The sequence below is a fragment of the Convolutriloba macropyga genome, chromosome 6 (assembly GCF_964194025.1).
Source record: "Convolutriloba macropyga chromosome 6, txConMacr16.3, whole genome shotgun sequence".
NCBI lineage: Eukaryota > Metazoa > Xenacoelomorpha > Acoela > Convolutidae > Convolutriloba > Convolutriloba macropyga.
The window spans coordinates 50,162,695-50,183,392 of record NC_134473.1 but is presented as its reverse complement, the minus strand read 5'-3'; the positions used below and the strand labels follow the sequence as shown (position 1 = coordinate 50,183,392).

At 36.0% G+C, this 20,698-nt stretch overlaps 2 protein-coding genes across 2 annotated transcripts in view; both read right to left on the bottom strand.

The window, feature by feature from the left end:
• Positions 1-20,698, bottom strand: part of LOC142341737 (S phase cyclin A-associated protein in the endoplasmic reticulum-like) — a 636,081-nt gene that overhangs the window by 287,132 nt on the left and 328,251 nt on the right. The window lies entirely within an intron of this gene.
• LOC142341021 (uncharacterized) lies at positions 11,866-17,539 on the bottom strand. The gene is made up of 2 exons (XM_075391840.1): positions 17,218-17,539; positions 11,866-12,839 (listed from the first exon to the last, which is right to left on the bottom strand). Exons 1-2 carry the CDS (start codon positions 17,395-17,397, stop codon positions 12,321-12,323), a joined length of 699 nt encoding a protein of 232 aa, XP_075247955.1. The 5' UTR covers positions 17,398-17,539; the 3' UTR covers positions 11,866-12,320.

The window sequence follows — 20,698 nt, the reverse complement described above, 5'->3', positions numbered from 1 at the left end:
ATGAGATAAATTTACACTGAGGGCCCAATAAGTCCAAAAATTTAAAGAAAACCGATCTAACATCTTTCCTTAGGGTACTTCATATGCTAATTAATGCCAGATGTTAATGTGACATTAATTGCCAGATGTTTCGAAAATCGGTGAAGGAGCCGTTTTTTGATGATGATGCTTATGAGCAATAATGTCGGGCATCAAGCAGTGAGTACAAAACCGTTGCAAAAATTTGAATTTTTTTCCAGTAATTAGTAATTAGGTTAATTAACCCTTAATTAGTCGCTAATTAGAGGCTAATTATCTCCATAACGGATGAGTAAAATTTGACGAGTGTGATGAGATGTTTTGTACTTTAGAGTATGCTGAGTCTTACTGAACAATCAGTTTCATCCCAAGTTTTTTTTGGAACCCTCTTTTTTGGGGTCAAAGGTCAGAGGTCATGTGTTAAAAAATTTTTTTTTTGAGTTTTTTTTTTCGTTTTTTTTTAAACTAACAAGCTTTTTTTTTCAATTGATCCCCAAGTAACAAATGAGAGTTGATTCTAGTGTAAGCTGAAGAGGGCATCTACTGAGATAAGTGTCAAAATTTGATGTTTGAAATGCATTTTTTCGAAATATTTTCTTTGATTATTTTTTATTTTTTGAACAGTTCTTCGACTTATGAATTGAATTTGGAATTCAATCCATGCTACAGCTGTGGCATGGAGTTAACATGTCATTAGCGTCAATACCGCATACTCTCACATATGGCTATATCTCTAAACTTTATGTTTAATATATATAATAATAACAAAAATTTTGCAGATTGGGAAAAGTATTTCTGGATATAATATTGAAAAATCTCACCACGTCATAGTAGTTGTAATAATTGAGTGTTTGTTAGGAAACAAATGTTTACCTCATAATGAAAATCTTTTCTGAACATGTTCGAACTTGATCAGTAGCAATGTTTTAATTTCTTTGACTCAGCAGATTTAAAGCTATAAAACAGATTTAAAAAGTTAAATTCAGCTTTTAAAAAGTTGAAATCACACATTCTTGAAACAAAATTAAGTTAGCATCTCACTATATAAAAGAGTTTTGTGGTGATCCATTAAGTTTAGTTTTCAAGTTAATCAAATAAGTCCATTAAAGTATTCTCAGGTAGCCGTTTCTTTGGTGCATTGCAAATCTTTGGCGTGTCTGTGACACCAAAAACACGTGCTGGTTCCGGTGTTTGAAATTGTGTAGCTGACAGTAACGTTGTATCAAACTGGTTGTCACTAAACAGAGCCGTAGAATTGTTCTTTTGAATTCCCGCAAAGAGAGATGGACTAGATGCCGGTGTCAAACTGGGACTCGGATCAACTGCTGGTGTTACTGGCAAGCTGGCTGAATCCAATTGCGATTGATTTTCTGGGGAGCAAGGTGATGACTTTATGCCCCACATGTCAGCTAAGTTTTCGCAAGCCTGATAAGCCCCTAGCTGGTTTTCAAACAGAGGCACACAGTCGCAATCGTAACGAAACAAAATTCGTTTAACGTCGTCAGGTAATGACTCCATGCCAAGATGTTGAAATGTTGGCAAAGTTTTAGGAGGTAAATGTCCTCCTGATGTAATAACACTGCAATCTGCTGGTTCTGTCTTCTCTGGTAAAGAAGCAATTGCGTTAATGAAAAGCTTGGGTATCAAGCAGTGCTGGTAAGTTTGCCAAACATCGCCTTGTCTCTTCTGTTGAATAAGCACAACAAAGTTTTCGAACACTGTCTGATAAACCAATGTTCGCTCCAAGGAAATTACAGATTCAGCAAGTATTTGAACGGACATAATTTTTGTACAAATTTTGAGAAAGAAACTAAAACCAATTTGATAGAAGACTGTTGGTAGGTGTTTGTCTGGTAACGAACTGTTGAAAGAAAGCAAAGTGCACTGAACGCAAGGTTTAAAGAAAATGAATAACTATTTTTAAAGTAATATTGCACAACGTGTAATTCAACAAATTATATCTGGGGTCAAATATGGTTTTAATTTTGGTAGTGTATGTGCTCTGATATATGCTCTAAATTTTGTTATTATACGTGGGTCGATACACTTTATAGTGTGTACTAACTCAGTTCTTATCCAGAGCGTATTTTATTATTAGCATTTCATTGTACGCTGGTGCATGTTTATTCTTATCAGAATTTCCTTACTGCTGTAGGTTCACTTGTGCTTCTAATTATATCACACACCCAGGGTCACATCTGTTCCAAGTTATAAACATATGGTCCGCATATAAATCCAATAAACAGTGTACACTGCACTGCTGGTCCCAATACACACCTAGGGTCACATCTGTTTTCTCTATAGAACCAAAACATGTGGTCCGCATATAATATCAATAAACAGTGTACACTGCACTGCTTGTTCAAATGCCCACCCAGGGTGGGTCACATTTGTGTTCTCAAAACATATGGTACGCATATAATTCCAATAAAAAGTGTACAGTGCACTGCTGGTCCAAGTACACACCTAGGTTCACATATGTTTTTTGTCTTATCTAAGGTCACAGCTGAAATTAATTATGCAAAATGTGAACAACAGACAGACTCAAGTACGCCATAGGCGTACTTGAGCCTGTATTCACAAATCATTTGGATTTAATTAGGCAATTTGACGACACTTGTTTAAACCCAACTTGCCGCCCCATTGAGTTGGAGTTTTACACATTATAACACTTGAAAGTAATAAAACAAGTTGCACACTATGCCTTTCACGTCCACTAAAGACACAGAGTTTGGAGATTGTTATTTCGATATTTCCAAAACTGATAAGCGCTTAATCAGAGCAACGCTGAAAACCTATGAAAGGACAGGGACATATGTATTTCTGAAATTGTTCAAAAAAGCAACAGACGATTATGAGTTTGAACAGAGAATTTCTCTAACTCTTGGAGAGTTTGAAAATTTGGTCAGCTCAGCTAGCAAAATACAGAACTCCGTGGCTGACCAGCTGTCAATAACAAAACCACCACTAGCGAAGAAACCAAAAATTCAAAAAGAAGTTGCCAACAACGATGGTTGAGGCGATGTTTGAGCGTTCTCCAAATTACTTTAAACAATTTCAGAAACAGTTCAAATTTCTCATTCTTGAAGAAAAACCTAGCTTTTCTATTGGAAATTTTTATGCAGTGTGTGCACATTTTGATTCCGAATTTTGCAATTTAGTAAACAGTCATTATCACGTTCTGATTGATACAACTACTTTTGAAAACGAAACAGTGAAACGATATCAGAGCTTTCCTGTGCCTTGTGTTTATACAGCTTTCAAATTCTTGTTTTGGACTGCACCAAACTTGGAGACTAATGGAGACGTTTTTACAAAACTCAAATTGGCAATCGAATTCAACGGTTCGGGAGAAAAATCCGATTCACAGTCAGTGCGCAAACGACTGCCAGCTTTTGCTAACCACAACAATTTATCGAAAAGCAGCTCTGCAAAACAAACAAATGTCAATTTCAAACCGAGTGCCAAGATGCCAGTAGTTGCTCAAAAAACTATCTACAATGCCCGGCCTCCATCGAAACAAGTTCAAACTGATTTTGTTAATAGTGAAACTTTACGAAGAGTTGAAACAATTTTGTATGGTCCTCATTCTGGCGCTTTTTGTCAAATTATGGATATTTTTATGAGTGGATATGGAAAATTGAATATTGATTCTGATTTATTGAGTGTTCGCTTTGTGTATGAAGAAAAAGTAAAGTTTTGAAAAAAAAATAAATTTCTCAAGTTAGTAAGGTTAGAACATCATATGAAAAGCGAAACGAATCAATTCATTATCGCTAATATTTACAAGTTTTTGAGCATTGAAAACAAAATGAGCAATATAAATACAAAAAAGTCCACAAAGTTTAGAGTTTGCTCTTTGAATTGGTTGATTCTCCAAGAGTTGATAGATGTTGTGATTGCTGCCAACGGAAACGATTCTTTGATATAGGTGTTTGTACGATGAAATTGGCTGACCAAGGGGATCGGCAAACAAAAGTTGATTGTTTTTTCTGCATAATAGTAACCAGTGGCTGCCAATATTTTCAGCAGTCGCTGCATTAACAATAAGGAAGCTGTTTCTGTTCATTTTTTCCGGAAAGTTGTTGGCCGCAAACACACCATGGAATTTATATTTAAGAGTTTTGCAACCTTGGATTAAACCATTAATATCATCTTCATCCATTATTAATTTGTCAGAATGTGATTCTTTGATACTCTTCTTGCACTATCAACAAATATTGTGCTAGCTTTTTCGCCAATAATGAATAATTCTATATTGTTCGGTAAGGCCGCAGAAAATTTCAACTCAATAGAAATTGACGAATTTGTGAGCTCAAGATGAATAAAATCGTGGGATGCTTGTTGGGTGCTGGTCAAATCAAAAACCATTATGAAATGATTTGGGTAATCTGTCAAACTTATTCCATGACCATTGTCGATGTAAGCTAAATCGGATATTGTGTTAAAGTAAAGACGTTTGTCATCACTTGTTGATATCGGACTGTCTGCCACAGGTAAACCGTTTCGATAAATATAAATCTGCTCAAGGTTGAATTTGCGGAAATTAAATGGATTTTGTCTGTTGTTACCAAGAAACGCTTCGTTAGTGTTCAGACAAATTGCTAGTCTACGAATCGGTTCTCTGGCAAAAATATCTTCTTGTTTCCAACTGTGGAGACCCGTTGACGCCAGAAACGTTTTTGTTAGAGTCTCCAGGTAGGGATACGAAGCTGGACTTGTTAGTAAAGTTTTTTCAATAGCCGATACAACATCATCGTTCAATGTCATCTTGCGCACATACAAATTAGCTTCGACAATTTTTACTTTGTAGTGCTTGGCAGCATCGTCAGACATTATAACAAAATCATCTATTGACCGTCTAAATGCAATGCGAAGTGTCACACCACTTAGCAAACGTCTGTCACAGGTGAAAAAGTCGACTGCAACTTTACCGTAGAATGTGCACTCAGCTGATTGCCTCACTAAGGCTTTCCTTCTGTTCACTTCCGCAGTTGACAGCGCTCCTGGATTTTCTTCGTAGGAGTAACCCTGACATGCCAACCAGGTGTTTTTTGCATCTTTGTTATGTGAAAATTCTGTTTCAATAAAACTTTTATGAGCATAGTTTCCGTTAGCGTTTGAAATTTTTAGTCCATTAGCAGACACTGTACAGTCAGAGAAGAGTGAATGTAACACATTATTGCAAAAATAGGGAGCATCTGTCTTCGTAACATCTGTTGCTGCTCCTGCGTCATATCTCAAATCAGCTTCTGATGACTGGACAATTTTACATTTTACTTCCAAGAAAATTTTCTGTAAGTCAATAAAATTATTTCGGTCACCGGCGACTTCAAATTCTAACATGGGTCCATTTGGACTGTAGACTGGGCCCAACTTTTGACAAAAACTACCATCGAAAGTTACTAAAAGAGAAGGTTTTTCGAATAAATCCAAAGAACTGTGAGTTGCTTCTGATGGTAACAAATTAGCGATCATCGTTCACTCTGGCAAAAAAATCTGACCGACTTCTTTTTGGAGCTCTGTGCGTTGAAATGGTTTTTTTGCGTTTGTTGATCGCTTTCTGTGGCTTGACTCGACTTGACTTCCTCCGACGTGAAGTATTTCGTCGAGATCCCCCAGTCTGTTTTTTAGCAGTTTTGCGATTGTATTTTTAAACGCCTGTTTAGGAGATTTTTTGCTTCCGACTACATCCAAAATCTCTGGAACACTTTGTTTCAAAAGCTCTTTCCCGATACGCTTCGCTGTAGGCAAAATGAAACGACGTGCTAAAGGCAGCGCAACACGTCCAATGCCTGCAGCTAGGGCTCCAAAACCACTTCCTCTTTGACGATAATGTCCAGAGGAGTGAGGCAAAGACGTTGCTTGATTCGCATAATAAGAATCCATTTTAGGAGGAAAATTTTTTGAATTGTAGTGTTAGAATAACTTTTCCAGTTCCCGAAAAGGGAACTAATTGTCCTGTTTCCGTTCTCAGTTCAATTGAAATCGATTGAATTGTGTTGGTTAGGAGCTTCTTATAGTCTAAATTTGTAAAAACTATCCGATGAGTTGGCTCAAGCTCACAAACACTACCGTTTTTCAGACGTTGTTTTGAATCAATGACTCGCAAAAGAGGAGCCTTAGTGTCACCAACGTATTGATATTCAATTATGTTAGTGTAGATGAAAATTAGATGCTTTCCAGCACAAAGATCAGCTGGGAACTCCCCATAATAAGCTTTCGTATCATCACTTTTCATAAACCTGTTGGCATTGGGAATCATTTTGTACCCAATATGTATTCCATTACCGTCAGGAATACCCCTAAATCCAATAATGCTCGGAATTTCTTCGCTGGGAAATGTAATTCCCTCATATTTGCCAAATAAAATTTCATATTTTCCAGAGCTCTTCAACTCTCTGAAAGAAAAATTTGGCAGTCCAATTGTTCGCTTAATTGTAGCAAGAAGTTGTGCCACTGTATCAAAGTTTCCTGGCATAAAACTAAATTGTTGTCCATTATAAGGTCTAGAAATAACATTAGCTCCAGAAGACATCTTTTGGGAATCTTCATAGTCTTTTAAGTTGTACACAATTAGATCTCCGTTTACTATGTTTTCTATTTTTGTTGGGAATATGATTTCACTTAACGCCACTCTCCAATCACCTGCAAGTTGAATTTCGTCATTAAAAAAATTTCGAAATGATGCAAGTGTGTTTGAATCAAATATTTCCATTGAAGCGGATGAAACAACGTGAACTGTAAACTCGTCTTCAAACCGGTTGTTGGACATTTTCAACGAGAGGGAGCCTGACAAGTTGTAATTCTGGTTGATAAAATTTTCCTTGAATTGGTTCTTTGTCTGTGTCGACTAAGGAGTATGTTGGTGGGCTTAATGTCGGTATTCCCGTTATTTCAAAGACTTCGTCTGTGAACGATTGCTTGTAACTTTTCCTGAATGCTTTATCTTTTTTAACTATTCTCACAAAGTCTCCAATGTAAAACTTGGGCTTCTGATTTGAGCTTGTTTGGACTGTCAATGAAACTAGTCGTGGCACATCTTTTTTTGTAACTTTGTTGGGAGCAATTTTAGTTACTCGATTGACTCTTGAATTGATTGTTTTCACAAATTGGTCTAATTGGTCAATGTAGCTATAGGTCCACTTTTCTTCGAGATACCGATGAATTATCTTTTTGAGAGATCTAATATTCCTCTCTGCAAAAGCTGACTTTTTTTCACTGAAAGTACTATATAACTGAATTCCGCGTTTGTTGCACAATTGTTTGAATTCTCCCAGAAATTCTGTGCCATCGTCAACCCATACCTTTTCGGGCTGTTTGTTTTTGATCATCTTTTTGAATGCTTCAGCTGCTTCTGTTGCGTACTTTGTTTTTAAAGGTTCCACTCGTAAATATCTTGACAAACAATCAACCGCTACTAGGAGATACTTGATGTTGCGGTTATACTTTGCTAATTTATCAACGTGTGCCAAATCTAGAGACCAAATTTCGTTAATGTCTTTTACAAAAACTTTAAGCCTAGGAAATTTTAATCGAATTGAACGGTACTTTGTGAAAGACGGCTTTGTCTCCAAATAGGACAGGACTTTGCCTATAGGGAGCTTGCTTTGAGTCTGTAGTCGTTTTATGCTTCCATACGAAGCTGGTCCTTTTAAATACAACTGATCCAATTTTTTTACTTCAGGAAAAGAAAGACCACATCTTCTGACTGGTCTCTTCTTTGTCTGGCGTTTGGTCCGTTTCTTCTTTATATTTTTTTCGGGTTGGTTTTGAGCCACTGAGTCGTTTTCCAGTAGAGGAGAACTCTTGTTGACTGGGTTGTTCTCTACTTGGGAAAAATTCTTGTTCACTTTCAGACGAGGCTTCCAAGATTTGCTTGGCATGTGTATTTGCAACAAGATGAGGTGGGATATTAAGAGCAAATAAAATTTTTGAGTATTTTTCAATGTCAATTTTTTTAGTTGGTTGCTGTAGATTGTACAGAAATGTTGAAGCTTTGATGCCCAGTGTTTCTTTATTAACGTGAAGAACGTCGTTCGACTCTATGGTGACTGTTTCAGATTGGTTAATCAATTCAAGTATGATTTTTGATCTTTTGATTTGGTTTTTATTCATAACTTCTAGCTCTATCATTATAGAGGTGAAATCGTCGCTTTTTCTTTGTTTTTTCACTACCGGTTCAATCTCGCTGTCTTCGCTCATGGGTTCTGTTTTCTCCTCTTCTGCTTTTTCAATCATCAGTTTGTTTGCAGTCTCAACTGGTTCAAATGCTTTCTCTGGTTTTTCCATTGAGTTGGACTGGTTTCTTTGCAAAAGAGACAGCTGTGCAGCTTTCTTTTTATAAAGGGGATTGTCCAAAACTTCTTTTTTTACCGGTTGATGTGAAGCAAACATTCGTTTTGGAATTAAAATGAATTCTTCGGTGCGCATTATGATTTTGTCAAATATCGATAACAAGCGAAACCAACAATTTTGACCAAATCTGTTTCTCTAGCAAAAAGTTGCCTCTTTTCTTTCAAACTTGTTTGTCTAGACAATAGCTTTCTGAATGATTTTTCATAACCTTCTACAACACTTTTTCTTATTGGAACATTACCATTGACAATGTTGAGCAAACATTCGCAAAGGAATTTAATGAATTTATTTGGAGCTCTCTCGATCTTCTCTTTTAGTTTTGTATCCGATATGTCTAGCAGCCGCCCCAGCATACAAACTTCTTTCTCTCTCATCGCTCAAATTTGTGATAACGGCTTTAGCTGATGGCAGATAAAAAATTGATGGTCCTGGAGGAACAATATTTGAACAGTAGCGCAAGACGTCTGATGTTTTTGGATCCAAATCAATTAATAAATGACCAAACGGTTCTTTGGTTGCGAGCTCATAGCTTTCTTTTAAAAATTGTGCATTATTCAACTGTCGACCAATAAAACTAATCTGTTGTGTGTCACGGGGTGATTTGAACAATATGATATGTGTTGTGTTTAGATCAATTGTTCTGGACCATCTGCTTTGCTGGAACAAATTGTGTTTAACATAAATTACACTGATGTTTCTATGTCGCCCTGCGGTTGCTAGTTTGGAAAATTCTTTGTCATTAAAAATTTCTTCACATGAATCATCGAACACAAGAAGGCAGTTCTCTAACTCTGAAATGAGCTCAAAATTGGAGAATTTTTTAAAATGTATGTTCAGTTTCTTCTCTAACGATTGGAATTTTGGCTGATCATGCTGATAAAAATAATAAATTGTTTGAAACTCTGGGAAAAATGTGCCAACTAATAACATTTTGAAAATGAGCTCAGTTTTCCCGCAGCAAGACGGCCCGCAAACAGCCATGAACAACCGGTCATTGGTAGAAATAACTTTATTCATAATTTTGGATTTGGAAGAGCGTATCCAACTGTACAAGAAAGAAGTGAAAACCAAAATGTGGATTCTTCACAGTCAAGACTGAAAAAAACCAACTTGGTGAGAGATACAGTTATAAGAAAAATTATTATAATGATTTGTGTAAAGTATACAACCTCTGATCGAGGCAATCTCGAAATGCAAAACCTCCAAGATTGTCTTTCTTGGTGCTCGGCGTCAAAAACCAAGTCAGTTATGCCTCCACCCGAATCTAATTGATCTTCGGTTTGACTCATTGTGAAATAAAATTGTTCAAAAAATTGAATTGCTTTCCAGGAATTTTTACATAATTATGTAACTATAAAAAATTCATAAGAAACATATCCAGAGTCTTCGTCTCCTTGTTTGTAAGTGATTGTATAGTTTGCATTCATCGAATCTTGTTTATCTCTAAAAACAATTGACTCTACATTGTTCTCTTTAATCAGCTGCTTGATGTCATCGGGAAGAGTCTCATCGTCCAGAGACATCAGAACTGGTACTGCACGCTTGGGCGTAGGTAAAGGGGTTAGTTTCAACCTTTTCATTTTCTCTTGTAAAGACATGGTACAATTGAAAGTACTCCAGTAGAGAAAGATACTTCTTGAAACTTTCTATTTCAGCACCAGCACACACAATCTGCTGTTTTCTCAAAACTGTTTGGCCTCTTGTGTCAATTTTTTCTTCCTTGATAAGAGTAACCGTTAACTGATTTTCAGGCGTTATGCAACTGTAAACTGTCAAATTTGGAGACAAATTCACTTGTAGTAGAGACGGAGCTGGTTTCTCTAACCGACGATTCATTCGTCAGCCACTGGTAAAAGAGTTTTGCCTTCTTATTGGCACAATGCTTGGTTCTCTGTCGTTTTGGGCAACTCAATGCATGTAATTTACAAACCGGTGTCTGCCGATACAACATCAAGTGTTCAATTTTTGGGCAGAACAAAGTTTCCAAGTTGATAACGTTCCTCTGTAACAGCTGTCGTAAAGTTTCCGTTTTTTCTAATCCTTTTGCGTAAAAATCAGAAAAGGGAAATCGAAGAACTATACTTTGAAAAATCTGTTGCAAATAATGATAAGGGTACTCTCCTGTTTCCCACGAGAGACCATGAAGGAATTTAGATACCCACAGGAAAGATCTTTGCTCACTCGAACAAAGTATGTTAAATGATTTTGGAGGTAAAAAGGAAATTATATCGTTGTAATTTTCGGTAGATACCGCAAGTTCTTTTATTATAAATCCAGATTTTTTACTTCGAAAGCCTTCGAAATCAAGAACAACCGCTCCGGATTTCAACATTCCAGCAAATTGAATAAACTATTTTTGAAAGATTTTACGTATAAACAAAAAGCAATTCCAGTCACATGACCAAGGTATTCATTTGTCACTGAACAAGGTAATACGTAAGAATAGCCTGGACCATTTTTACTATATTCATAAACAAAACCGGAAGCGTCGTGGAGTATGGCATGTAATCTCAAAATTTTTAAGTTTTTGAAATATTTGTCTAACGAAGAATTATCAATACCAATCAAACCTCCGTACGGCCGCAACTTCAACGCAATATCCAAATCAAGATCCGGATCCAAATGCAAACAAGTGGCTAAAAAGTATAAAAATCGTTTACCGTATTGTGAATATTCTTTTTCGATTTCCTTGTAAGTTTCGTGAATACTTTTCAAATCAAGCGTTGCTATAGTTGCCATTTGATCTATGCACACATTCTCCCAATAATGATCAATTTTTGCTAACAACTGACCAAAACCACTTAATCACACGTCTAAATATCACATAATAAGCCCCTCCCCACTATTAGGGTAATAAGACTACTTTTTACATGTAGCGTTAAATTCAAACGACCAGAAAGAACTAGCAAGAACGGCGGAATAGAACAATCCAAACGGCAATAAACAGCAGGCGGAAAGATTTTATCCCGCCTATCCTATTCCCACTTAACCGCCACTACCTATTATCCTATGGTTAAGAGTCGAATGATAACCCCCCCCTTTCTTTACGTAGGTATTATATACTACTTGCGTCCTTGTTAAAGGCACATTGCGTTTTTAACTTTCATTGGCATATGGTGGGTTAGAATAATAGGTGCAAACTCTTGCTTTTTTTTTCATTTTGGCGACTGTTGAGACTCGCTTTGCTGTTTTTAACAAATATTTCTTCTCACAAATGTCTCAGAAATGTTTGACTTGCTCAGAGCCCACATATGCTTGCTTACTTTTATGCAGTCATCTTTTTAAAGGAAAAATTTTATATTGCACCCGGGGTTAAATAATCAAAGAATCGAGGTGATTGCTTTTATGACGAAGTACAGCATCATTCCAGGTTCATTTCAATACTTTGAATCGTATATCAATTAACATCCTTAAGCCTCCATGTTGTCACTCACTCTCTTCCACTTGTTTTTTTCTCCGTGTTTTAGAAGTAATTGTTTGACAGAACAGTACTATTAAATTTGTTTATTGAAGAAATTTTTGGTTTCTAAATGTTATTATATGTTTATAAATTGCATTCACTGCGAGATAAAAAGTTTCAAATTATTTTTGATTAATTTATCCATCATAATAGTCAAGCTGTACAAAAATTAAATTACTGATTGAATACTTGTTGGTATCTTAAATATGAGACTGATTTCCGTGTATTAAAAAGAAAAGATCTGGTTATTTCATTTTTTTTGAGGAGAATTCGGGGTAACTGTTAGGTGGAGCAGAAGTATGGATCCCACATTACATATTCTCTTTTCGTACGTTAAACAAACCCAACCCTCTTGTAAATTTTGTGCTGATTTGCATTGGTTAATAGTTTAGTAAAAGCTCAATGTTCAGATCCTGGAAAAAAATTATATTTACAACTTCTTCATCAGTCTTTCAATAATTGTTGAGTTTGGTGATACCTCCGTTCACAGACAATGAATAATAACCAACCCAACTGTGACTAGCACTATTACTCTGCACGCATGGGCGAAGCGAAACTTGTCCAGGTGAACGATCTTTTCGAGCTGTCTTCTGTGCATGTCAAGGACAGAAACCAGCCCCAGTGTAGCCAGAATCACAGAAATCGCTCGCCAGAATAGCTGATCGTCCCAGCTCTTCTTGGACACATGGATAACAACTGTCATTGAAATGATGGGGACAACCGACTGAAGTGCGCAAATTGCTTCTCTAGAATTAGAGAAAAAACATTTTCTGTCTGATTGGTTCTGGTCCACGTTTCGATTGTGTATTTTGACCTCTTGCAATTTTTGGTGCAACTGCAAGTTTTGGATGAGGTTGAGGCAGTACCAAATATAAAAGCCAACGTAGATTGCAGTTTGGAGAACGGGCACAAAAAAATAAGAGCCGATCATCATGTAAACTCTGTGACATACATATTGGATATTGGAGAACACGTTCATGAGGAGAAACATGTTGACCGTAATCTAAAACAGAGAAGGAAATAAGTACTTTTTCTGCCCACAACCCTGTCCACGACATATATTTTTATTTAAAGGTGTAGTTCTGTGACGGCTGATTGAAAAACTTCAACAAATTGTTGTCCTAAGTTTTTAAACCGCGCCCGGGTTATAACTTCAAATAAGATGACTGTATTTTCGTGAATTTTATTTCAGGATGATACTTTCAGTCATGTTGTTGTGCTTATTAGCTTTGTGTAAAATATCATTTCACATTTAGTGTTTCGAAAAATAAATTCGCTGAGCGAAATACAGGCTTCAACAGGGATTTGCTGAGCTTCTATCACTACTATTTTATCAGAAAACGAAGAGCGTTTGCGAGCACCTTAAATTCAGTAGAAAAAGATGAATATGGTTTACGAAATATGTATGATCAACTGTGAAAAAATTTTAAGGGCATGCCAGATATAAATAAATAGTGAACTTACAAAAGTCATAGTCTTATCAATCGAAATATCTTGCGGAATCAGTTCTCGTAGGGTATGTTGCGGCTGCTCAAAAATCTCAGCCGAAACCAATCTTCTAAGCCTGTTTCTCAAGTTTTACGTCGGCCTGGTTCCTTAACAAATCCAATGAACTAATAGTCAGTTCGAAACTATTAGTTGCTCGGTCATTTTAAAAAAAACTGTAACTTTGAGTTTGATTAAAGTTAAGAACACACCCTTAGCGATAAATTATATTCAATTTCTTACTGAAGTTTATTAGGCTTCAGCCAGCGATAGTTATATCACTGAGTGTGTATAAAAAAAAACTCGACGAATTTAGATAATTTGCAGATTCTACGATTTAGCAAAAATTAACGCGAGAGAGAAAAATTGATTAAAAATGGGAGCCAAATAATCTTTATATTAGTTTCCCATGATTCTCTATACAATAATTGCACCCGATTTTAACAATTCCCTTAAAAAATAATCAAGGAATTATCGTTTATAATATCATTGCTACTCGTTGCTGATTGGTTAATCGAGAAAATGGTAATAAGTCACCATTTAGGTAGTAAATGTCGAACTATTGACAGGCTTGCTTTTGTTGACGTAAGCAAGGATGATAAATACGTAACACTAAGTGCCTCAATTGTATGGCAATGACCATGAAAAAAAAACTAAGGAAGAAAACAAATGACATAGTAAGAAATTTAGCAACACTGGAAAATTTTCGAAAAATGCTTTATTGCGCCATATTACTGCTAATATACTCTTGTCGGGAAGAAACAATTATTTTAATTGAGTCTACTGTTAACATAAATGTTAACCTAGTTGTGCGTCAAAAGTTTTGGTCCTTCAGAAAAAGAAGGAAAGAACAATTTTTAGGTCCTAACTTATAATTTTTTTTTCGTTTTTGACCATTTTAAGATTAGACGAAAATTCAAATTTCACAGCTCTTTTTTCATCGCCGTTGGTCTGATGGCTAACTTTATGTTCAATAGTGGCGCCAACAAGGTACAATAAGTCAGTTAAAACACTAGTTCTTTAGTATCCAATTTCTGTTCTTTATAAATTTGAGAACTTTATAGAAGCCTTAAAATAAAAATAAAAGATGCGCAGGTACAGCTGTTTTTTCATCTCTGTTGGTTTGAGGGCCCATGTATCTGTTCAATAGTGCTGGCCGGCCCTGTTTTCAATATCGGTAAAACCAACATAGAATACTGGCGCCAATATCACTGCCTCTCAGTTGTATTCGCCATGTGGCAATTTGACTCCCGCTGAACGTACGACGCCTTCATCGCTGTTGAAGAATTAGATGACGCGACTCATTTTTTACTTACATTGTTCAACTGAATCATTTATGATCAAAACAAGTACTCTTTCTTTCAACTGACCTAGGTTATTTCCCGACCTTGTCGGTCTTTGGTTCGATTTGGGAAGATATTCACGAATACGTCTTCTCCAAATCATGTGGGCAAATGCTTGAGTTGTTTTGAAGGATCATGGTGCCCGTCGCTTGTTGGCATGAATTGGGCACAAGCATTTTCCCGCCCTAACAGTGAATGGCTGGGTGTAAGTGCTGTCAGACTTTCGGGGTCGATACTTACTGCTGTCAGTGGTTATGCGTTCAGTGTTTGCTCCACTAGAAACGTTGACCTGCTGAGTGTTTTGTCAGTGAGGCGACAGTTCTCCAAGATTGCAATCAAAACTTCCGTAGAATTTTGAACCAGTTTTTCCTAGATTCCACCAAATTGTGGCGAGCTAAGTCAATTTCGATGTTAGGTTTTTCCCATTAGTCCATGGGTGCCTTTAGTTCTCTGAATGCACCAACTCAAATTGTTCCTTTATCTTTGATAATGGCACTTGGGTAGCCACGCCGCTTAACAAGAACCCGTGTCCAATTGTTGTGGTACTTCGATACTTACTGCACTATTCGTAAGACAAGTGAAGAGGCAGCACCATCTCTTCATTGAGCGTCGTAGAAACTTGAGTTCAATGGTTCAGATGTAACTGACTCTGGTATGATTGAATGAGAACATGGGATCATCAAAGCGCTCACTTGGAAGGTCTGCCATCGGTGGGTATATTGGGTTGGGGTTCCTGTACCGACGTTTGACACATCTCGACGTGATTTTTTTTAAAGCATTTCACGATCCAATGGACAAGAAAATTTATTGGAGAATGTTTCACGCATATTCTGTGGCCCCGTCTAGGTTATCACGATGTGCTCTCTCCAACAAAAGTTTTCCCTTTGATTTCTTTGCACTTAGCGAGCTTGAGCTTTGCTTTGTTTTCGAAATTTGAATGTTTTGGTTGATCTTTCACTCATACTCTGCCCTCTTTATTCAAAAAAGGTAAAATTTTAAAAAAGTTCAAAGTTATCAGTATCTCTTTTTTGATAGACATTGATGTTGACATCTGAAGTTATTTCACTTTAATTAAATTGATGTAATTGTTGTAAGGTTTAATGAATCATATTTATTTTCACAGGCCCTTTTTGCTTCTGTTGAATCTCATCCACTACGCAATAAAGTTACGAATTCGACTGGAGCTGCTCTGCAATTTCAGTCAAATGTTTGCTTAACTTGCAACTGAATGGCTTACCTGCTCGGCTTCAAATTTACGCTCCTGACAACTCGTATTTCGCCACTTCTTTTCAGCTCCCTGTAGCCAAGCCGGCCCATTTAACCAGAGAAACTCCTTTATTCTCTCTACACACATTTTTTGGGCTCAAATGTCGTGGCGTGTTGTCTCCGCTGATCGCCTGATTAATTCTCCAGTATTTCTGCTGTTCAGTTCGCAACGAACATTTGTTGCTTGTGTGCTCTTTGTAGCCACAGTAGAAGAGTTGATTAATCTTTCGGGTGAGAAGTTTTTCTTTCAATTTTAATTTCACGCTTGCTTAGTATCTGCTTTTCGAAACGAACTCCGTAGACTGCCGCTTGAAGTTTTTATGTTAGAATTAACATGTTTCTGATGGACGCTACACATTTCACTAATTTTTAAGACAGTTTTATTGTTGTTTCATCTCACAAAATTGCCCTGATGCACTTTGCTTCCTCTGATGCATCTTTGAAGGTATATATTCTCAAATTTGTGCAACCATTTTTGAAATAAATTGTGTTTAATGACAACCTCCTCATTTTTCTCAACTCTAAACGCCAGTCGCTGAATAGTTTTGAGTGTTCTTCTAATAACTTTTTGTCCAATGTCTGTCCCATTGGGAAATACATGTTTTTAACTAGGAGCTGCATTCGTACTGTGAAGAGTAAACTTATACCAAGTGGGTCAAACACTGCTAAGTCAAGGGATAGGACAACTCTCTGAGTTAACTTTACTGGAATGTCTTATTCGGTTGCATCTAAATTCCAAGTTGGTCCAAGGATTAAGATATTTGTGGTTCAGCTTCAAAGTTTTCCCAGCTTTGACTGACCTGTCTTGTTCTGGAGCCATGACTTGACTTCTTGGTTTCCCGTGGTAACTATATCTGGAATCTTTGGACCTCTTGCTACGGCAGAGCGGACTCGTTTTATAGTTTGACGAATAAAGATGTGAATTTGACTAAGAAAGATGCTTTTTTTGTCTATTGTTTACAACCCACACTTTAACACTTTAGTTATAACCCTTTTGATGTTTTAATTTTTGAAGACTGCTTCAGCTCAGTACATTGACTAAGATATGTATGGATTTCTAATCTTTTTGCAACCCCATTTCTTTTGCATATACCCCCCCCCCCCCCCCCCCCATAGGAAACACTCCAACTCCCCCGTCAACTCTTTCATTGAATTATTTCGTGTGTTGGGGAGAATATTGTAAAAAACACTCTCCATGTTATTATAATTTTTTGGGGGTCAAAAGGTCAACCTCTGGGTTAAAAGGTCATCAAGCTGGGTTTAGAAAAATCAACCAAAGTAGCATACCAGCAAAAATAGAGCATAAAGTTGTTCATCCACCTTGGTGCGGAAACGATACAGGACAAGATAAAATGCCACAATAGCAGTCGAGTTCAAGTATAGCTCATTCAATTCCGTCAAGTAAGCATCCTTAAGCGGGTTAGTGTCCACAATCTGTTCTTTTGTATCTTTCGATAGTGCATACATTTTACAGATGATATTTGACAAAAAAACAAACTATTAATCTAAAACGATCAAGTGCATGCCGTGTTCTATAACTTTAAATTATCTATTGTTGAAGCTACAGCATAAGTTGAAAGGTGAAAAACATTCTCTGGTAATAACTCTTTGGCAATTTTTACAAAAAAAATCAACTGAAGTGTGGTTTACAAATTCTTACCAAAGGGAGTTTGCGCTGAGTCCATTCGAACGCATTTTACTTCAGAAGAAAATACAAATGTATGTATTTTCTTCTAAAGTTCAATGCATTCGAATGGATTATCAAACTTGTTCAAAAATTCTCAGGTTCAAACATATAAATGAAGTTAGAAACCCGAATCGTTTTCTGCTCAAATTTGTACAATCTAAAAGTAGAGAAGAATGCAAAAAATGGTACATGACTTGCAAACTAAAAAAAGATAATAAATTTATCAGCTTTTGGCATGATCAAGCGGCTCTAATTATAAAACTCTTATTGGAGGCTCTGTATATTCAAATAAGACTCTCAGCTGTGTTATTATTGACATCTAATTATGTAGTATGTGCTTTTTTGATTAACAAAATATAAAGATTTGCCAAAGTATACTTTAGGTGTGTTAGCCGAGGTGTAATTCACATACCAATTACCACTTGTGTCTCTGAACCTATCTGTGTGAAGATGAACTCTCACTCAACCATATATTCAGACACATCACAGCCTCGCACTAATCTTGGTTGCAATTGGTGATGCCGCATGAAATATATAGACATCCAAAACAAATGAACACAGACGCCAAAAAACGGTGTACTCATTAAAAAGAAATGCTGTTAATCCCGGGTCGAGGTTTTAAGGTGAATTCTCGTAAGAAATGCAGTGAATGCGGTGAATTTTTGTAAGAAATGCGGTGATTGCGGTGAATGCGGTGAAAAAAAAACAATTCACCGCTTTTCACCGAATTTCTTACAAAAATTCACCGCATAGACTATTCTGGCAAATTAATGCAAGAAATGCAATGAATGCGGTGAAAAAAAATCGCCGCTATTCGACCCCAGGCCTAGGCGTCAACGCTAAAAAAAGGCAAAATTATGTAAGTTTGGCGCTGTATGCATTGAACTTAAGTAAAATCTACGCTTGAGAGCCAATCCTACATGACTTTGCGTTGAATTTAGCGTAGATCTAACATATTTGCATTGAATTTGGCGTAGATCTAACATAATTTTGCATTGAATTTGGCGTAGATCTAACATAATTTTGCATTGAATTTGGCGTAGATGTAACATAAATTTGCATTGAACTTAGCGTATAGAAAGAACAATCTGAAATATTGGGATAATAAGGAAGAGCAATTCAGAGAAGACTGTTGTTGACCTAATGCAATTCCTTTGCCGCATTTTAGATGATCAGAAATTCTATAATTGCAATATTGTTTTTTTTACGTTTAAATCTCTTAAATCTTCAAAAATCTTGTTAAAAAGATAGGTGACATCACATATACTGATATTATGGTGATGCCAAAGAGAACACGCAAAATAACATCGCAAATCCCGTAGGATAACAGAGTAGTTTAAAAACTGCTTTCGAAATGACGAAAGGTTTATATAAATGCGGTTTCCGATAACTACTGTTTTCCGATTTTCAGGACAACTATAAAAAACATCACATTTCTAAAGAAAAAAAAGCAATTTAGCTTTGAAAATCAACACTGATTTCTTATTGTCATTAAAAAGACAGATGCATCAGATATTAAATGTAAAACAACTTTAAACAACACCAAGAATTTGTGATATCAAAAATGCATTTGTTTTTAAAACTCAGAAGATGCCAAAAAATTGTTAAAACTCAAATGTTCCCACAATAATTTTCAAATCACAAGAAACGGCAGACATGCAATCAACTTCAAAGCCAAATCCCAAATAGAAAAAAAACGATTTTATCTATTGACCGTCTAATTTCATCAAAAATAGATCAATAACACAACATCTATCCTGTTTCCAAACGAAATCTCATACAGTAATGTCTGTTAGGAAGGAAGTTGTTTCTATTTAATTTGGATTGAAATTTAATCTCTGAATTTAGATTTATTTATAAGTGCAGAAATAACAAAAGATTGCCAAGGCGTCTAATTGCGATTGAAGAAAATTTTGTCTCCCCCTGGAACCCATCAAAAAGCAGATTGCTTAAGCGATTTGGTTATCACTTCATATAAAGAATTATTTCCGAAACACAAGCAAAAACAACTGAGCACGAGCACACAAAAGCTGGGACATCATGTTTAGGAGATTTTTTGAGAGTTGACAATACAATATTGGTGGCAAAGCCTAATCCAAGGTCTGTTTTTAATTTGGAAACAAAATTTGAAAATAATTTGTTGTCAAATTGACAAATCCAACATTATCAATTAAATCTGTGATTAACTAACAATTAAATATATGTATATTGACTTTTATAACTTTTATAAAAACAAGTTGCAGAACTGAATTTTTCTTATTATATTTTGCAACAGAAACTGTCCCGCATTAGCAAAGCCAATAACTTCATTCATTTATAGGCTTCTTTGATTCCACTATTCTAATCAATGAGATCGTTCATAACTCAGACTGTAACAAATCTACCAAATAAAAGACATCTGAAGTTAATATTCAAAGTTTTGAAACAATTTTGCTTTAATAGAGCCAAAGGATTCAACACCATAATCTCTAAAAGCAAGAAATATTTTAGGCTCACTAGACCTCAATAGAACGTCATAATGATACAAAATAGGACAGTAGCATTGATGCGCCATTAACGAAGCGACGTGGCATTTGCTGGACTGCTAGACTCAGTAGTTTACATTTTCTTTTTCAGAATTTTAAATGAAAAAATTTTAAAAGAAGGCAGACGAGCATTCAAAAAATAGTTACGAAATTGGATCAGTATTCTTTATTTCACTAAAACGAACAATGAAACAGATGAAACGGCAGACATTAAATCCAGTCCAAATTTTATCGGTAAGGAAAGTATGATTTCTAGAAATCTGCAGATACCCCATTTATTTTAAAACTAAGGTTCAAAACGTAAAATTTTTGAATTAAAAACTTCATTTTTAAAAATTAAAATAAAAATAGTAAGAATCTGTGAGCGCAATATAAGTTTATAAATGAATGCAGAATTAAAAATTAAAACAAACTCAGCACTCAATTTTAGATCTAGATGAGAATGCAAAATCCAATCAAATTCAAACACAGATTTTCCAAATTAAGAATACCACAGTTGAAGACTTGTTTGATTCCCCTGAAACGTATCAATGATGCTTGTTCTAGCAGTTTCGTA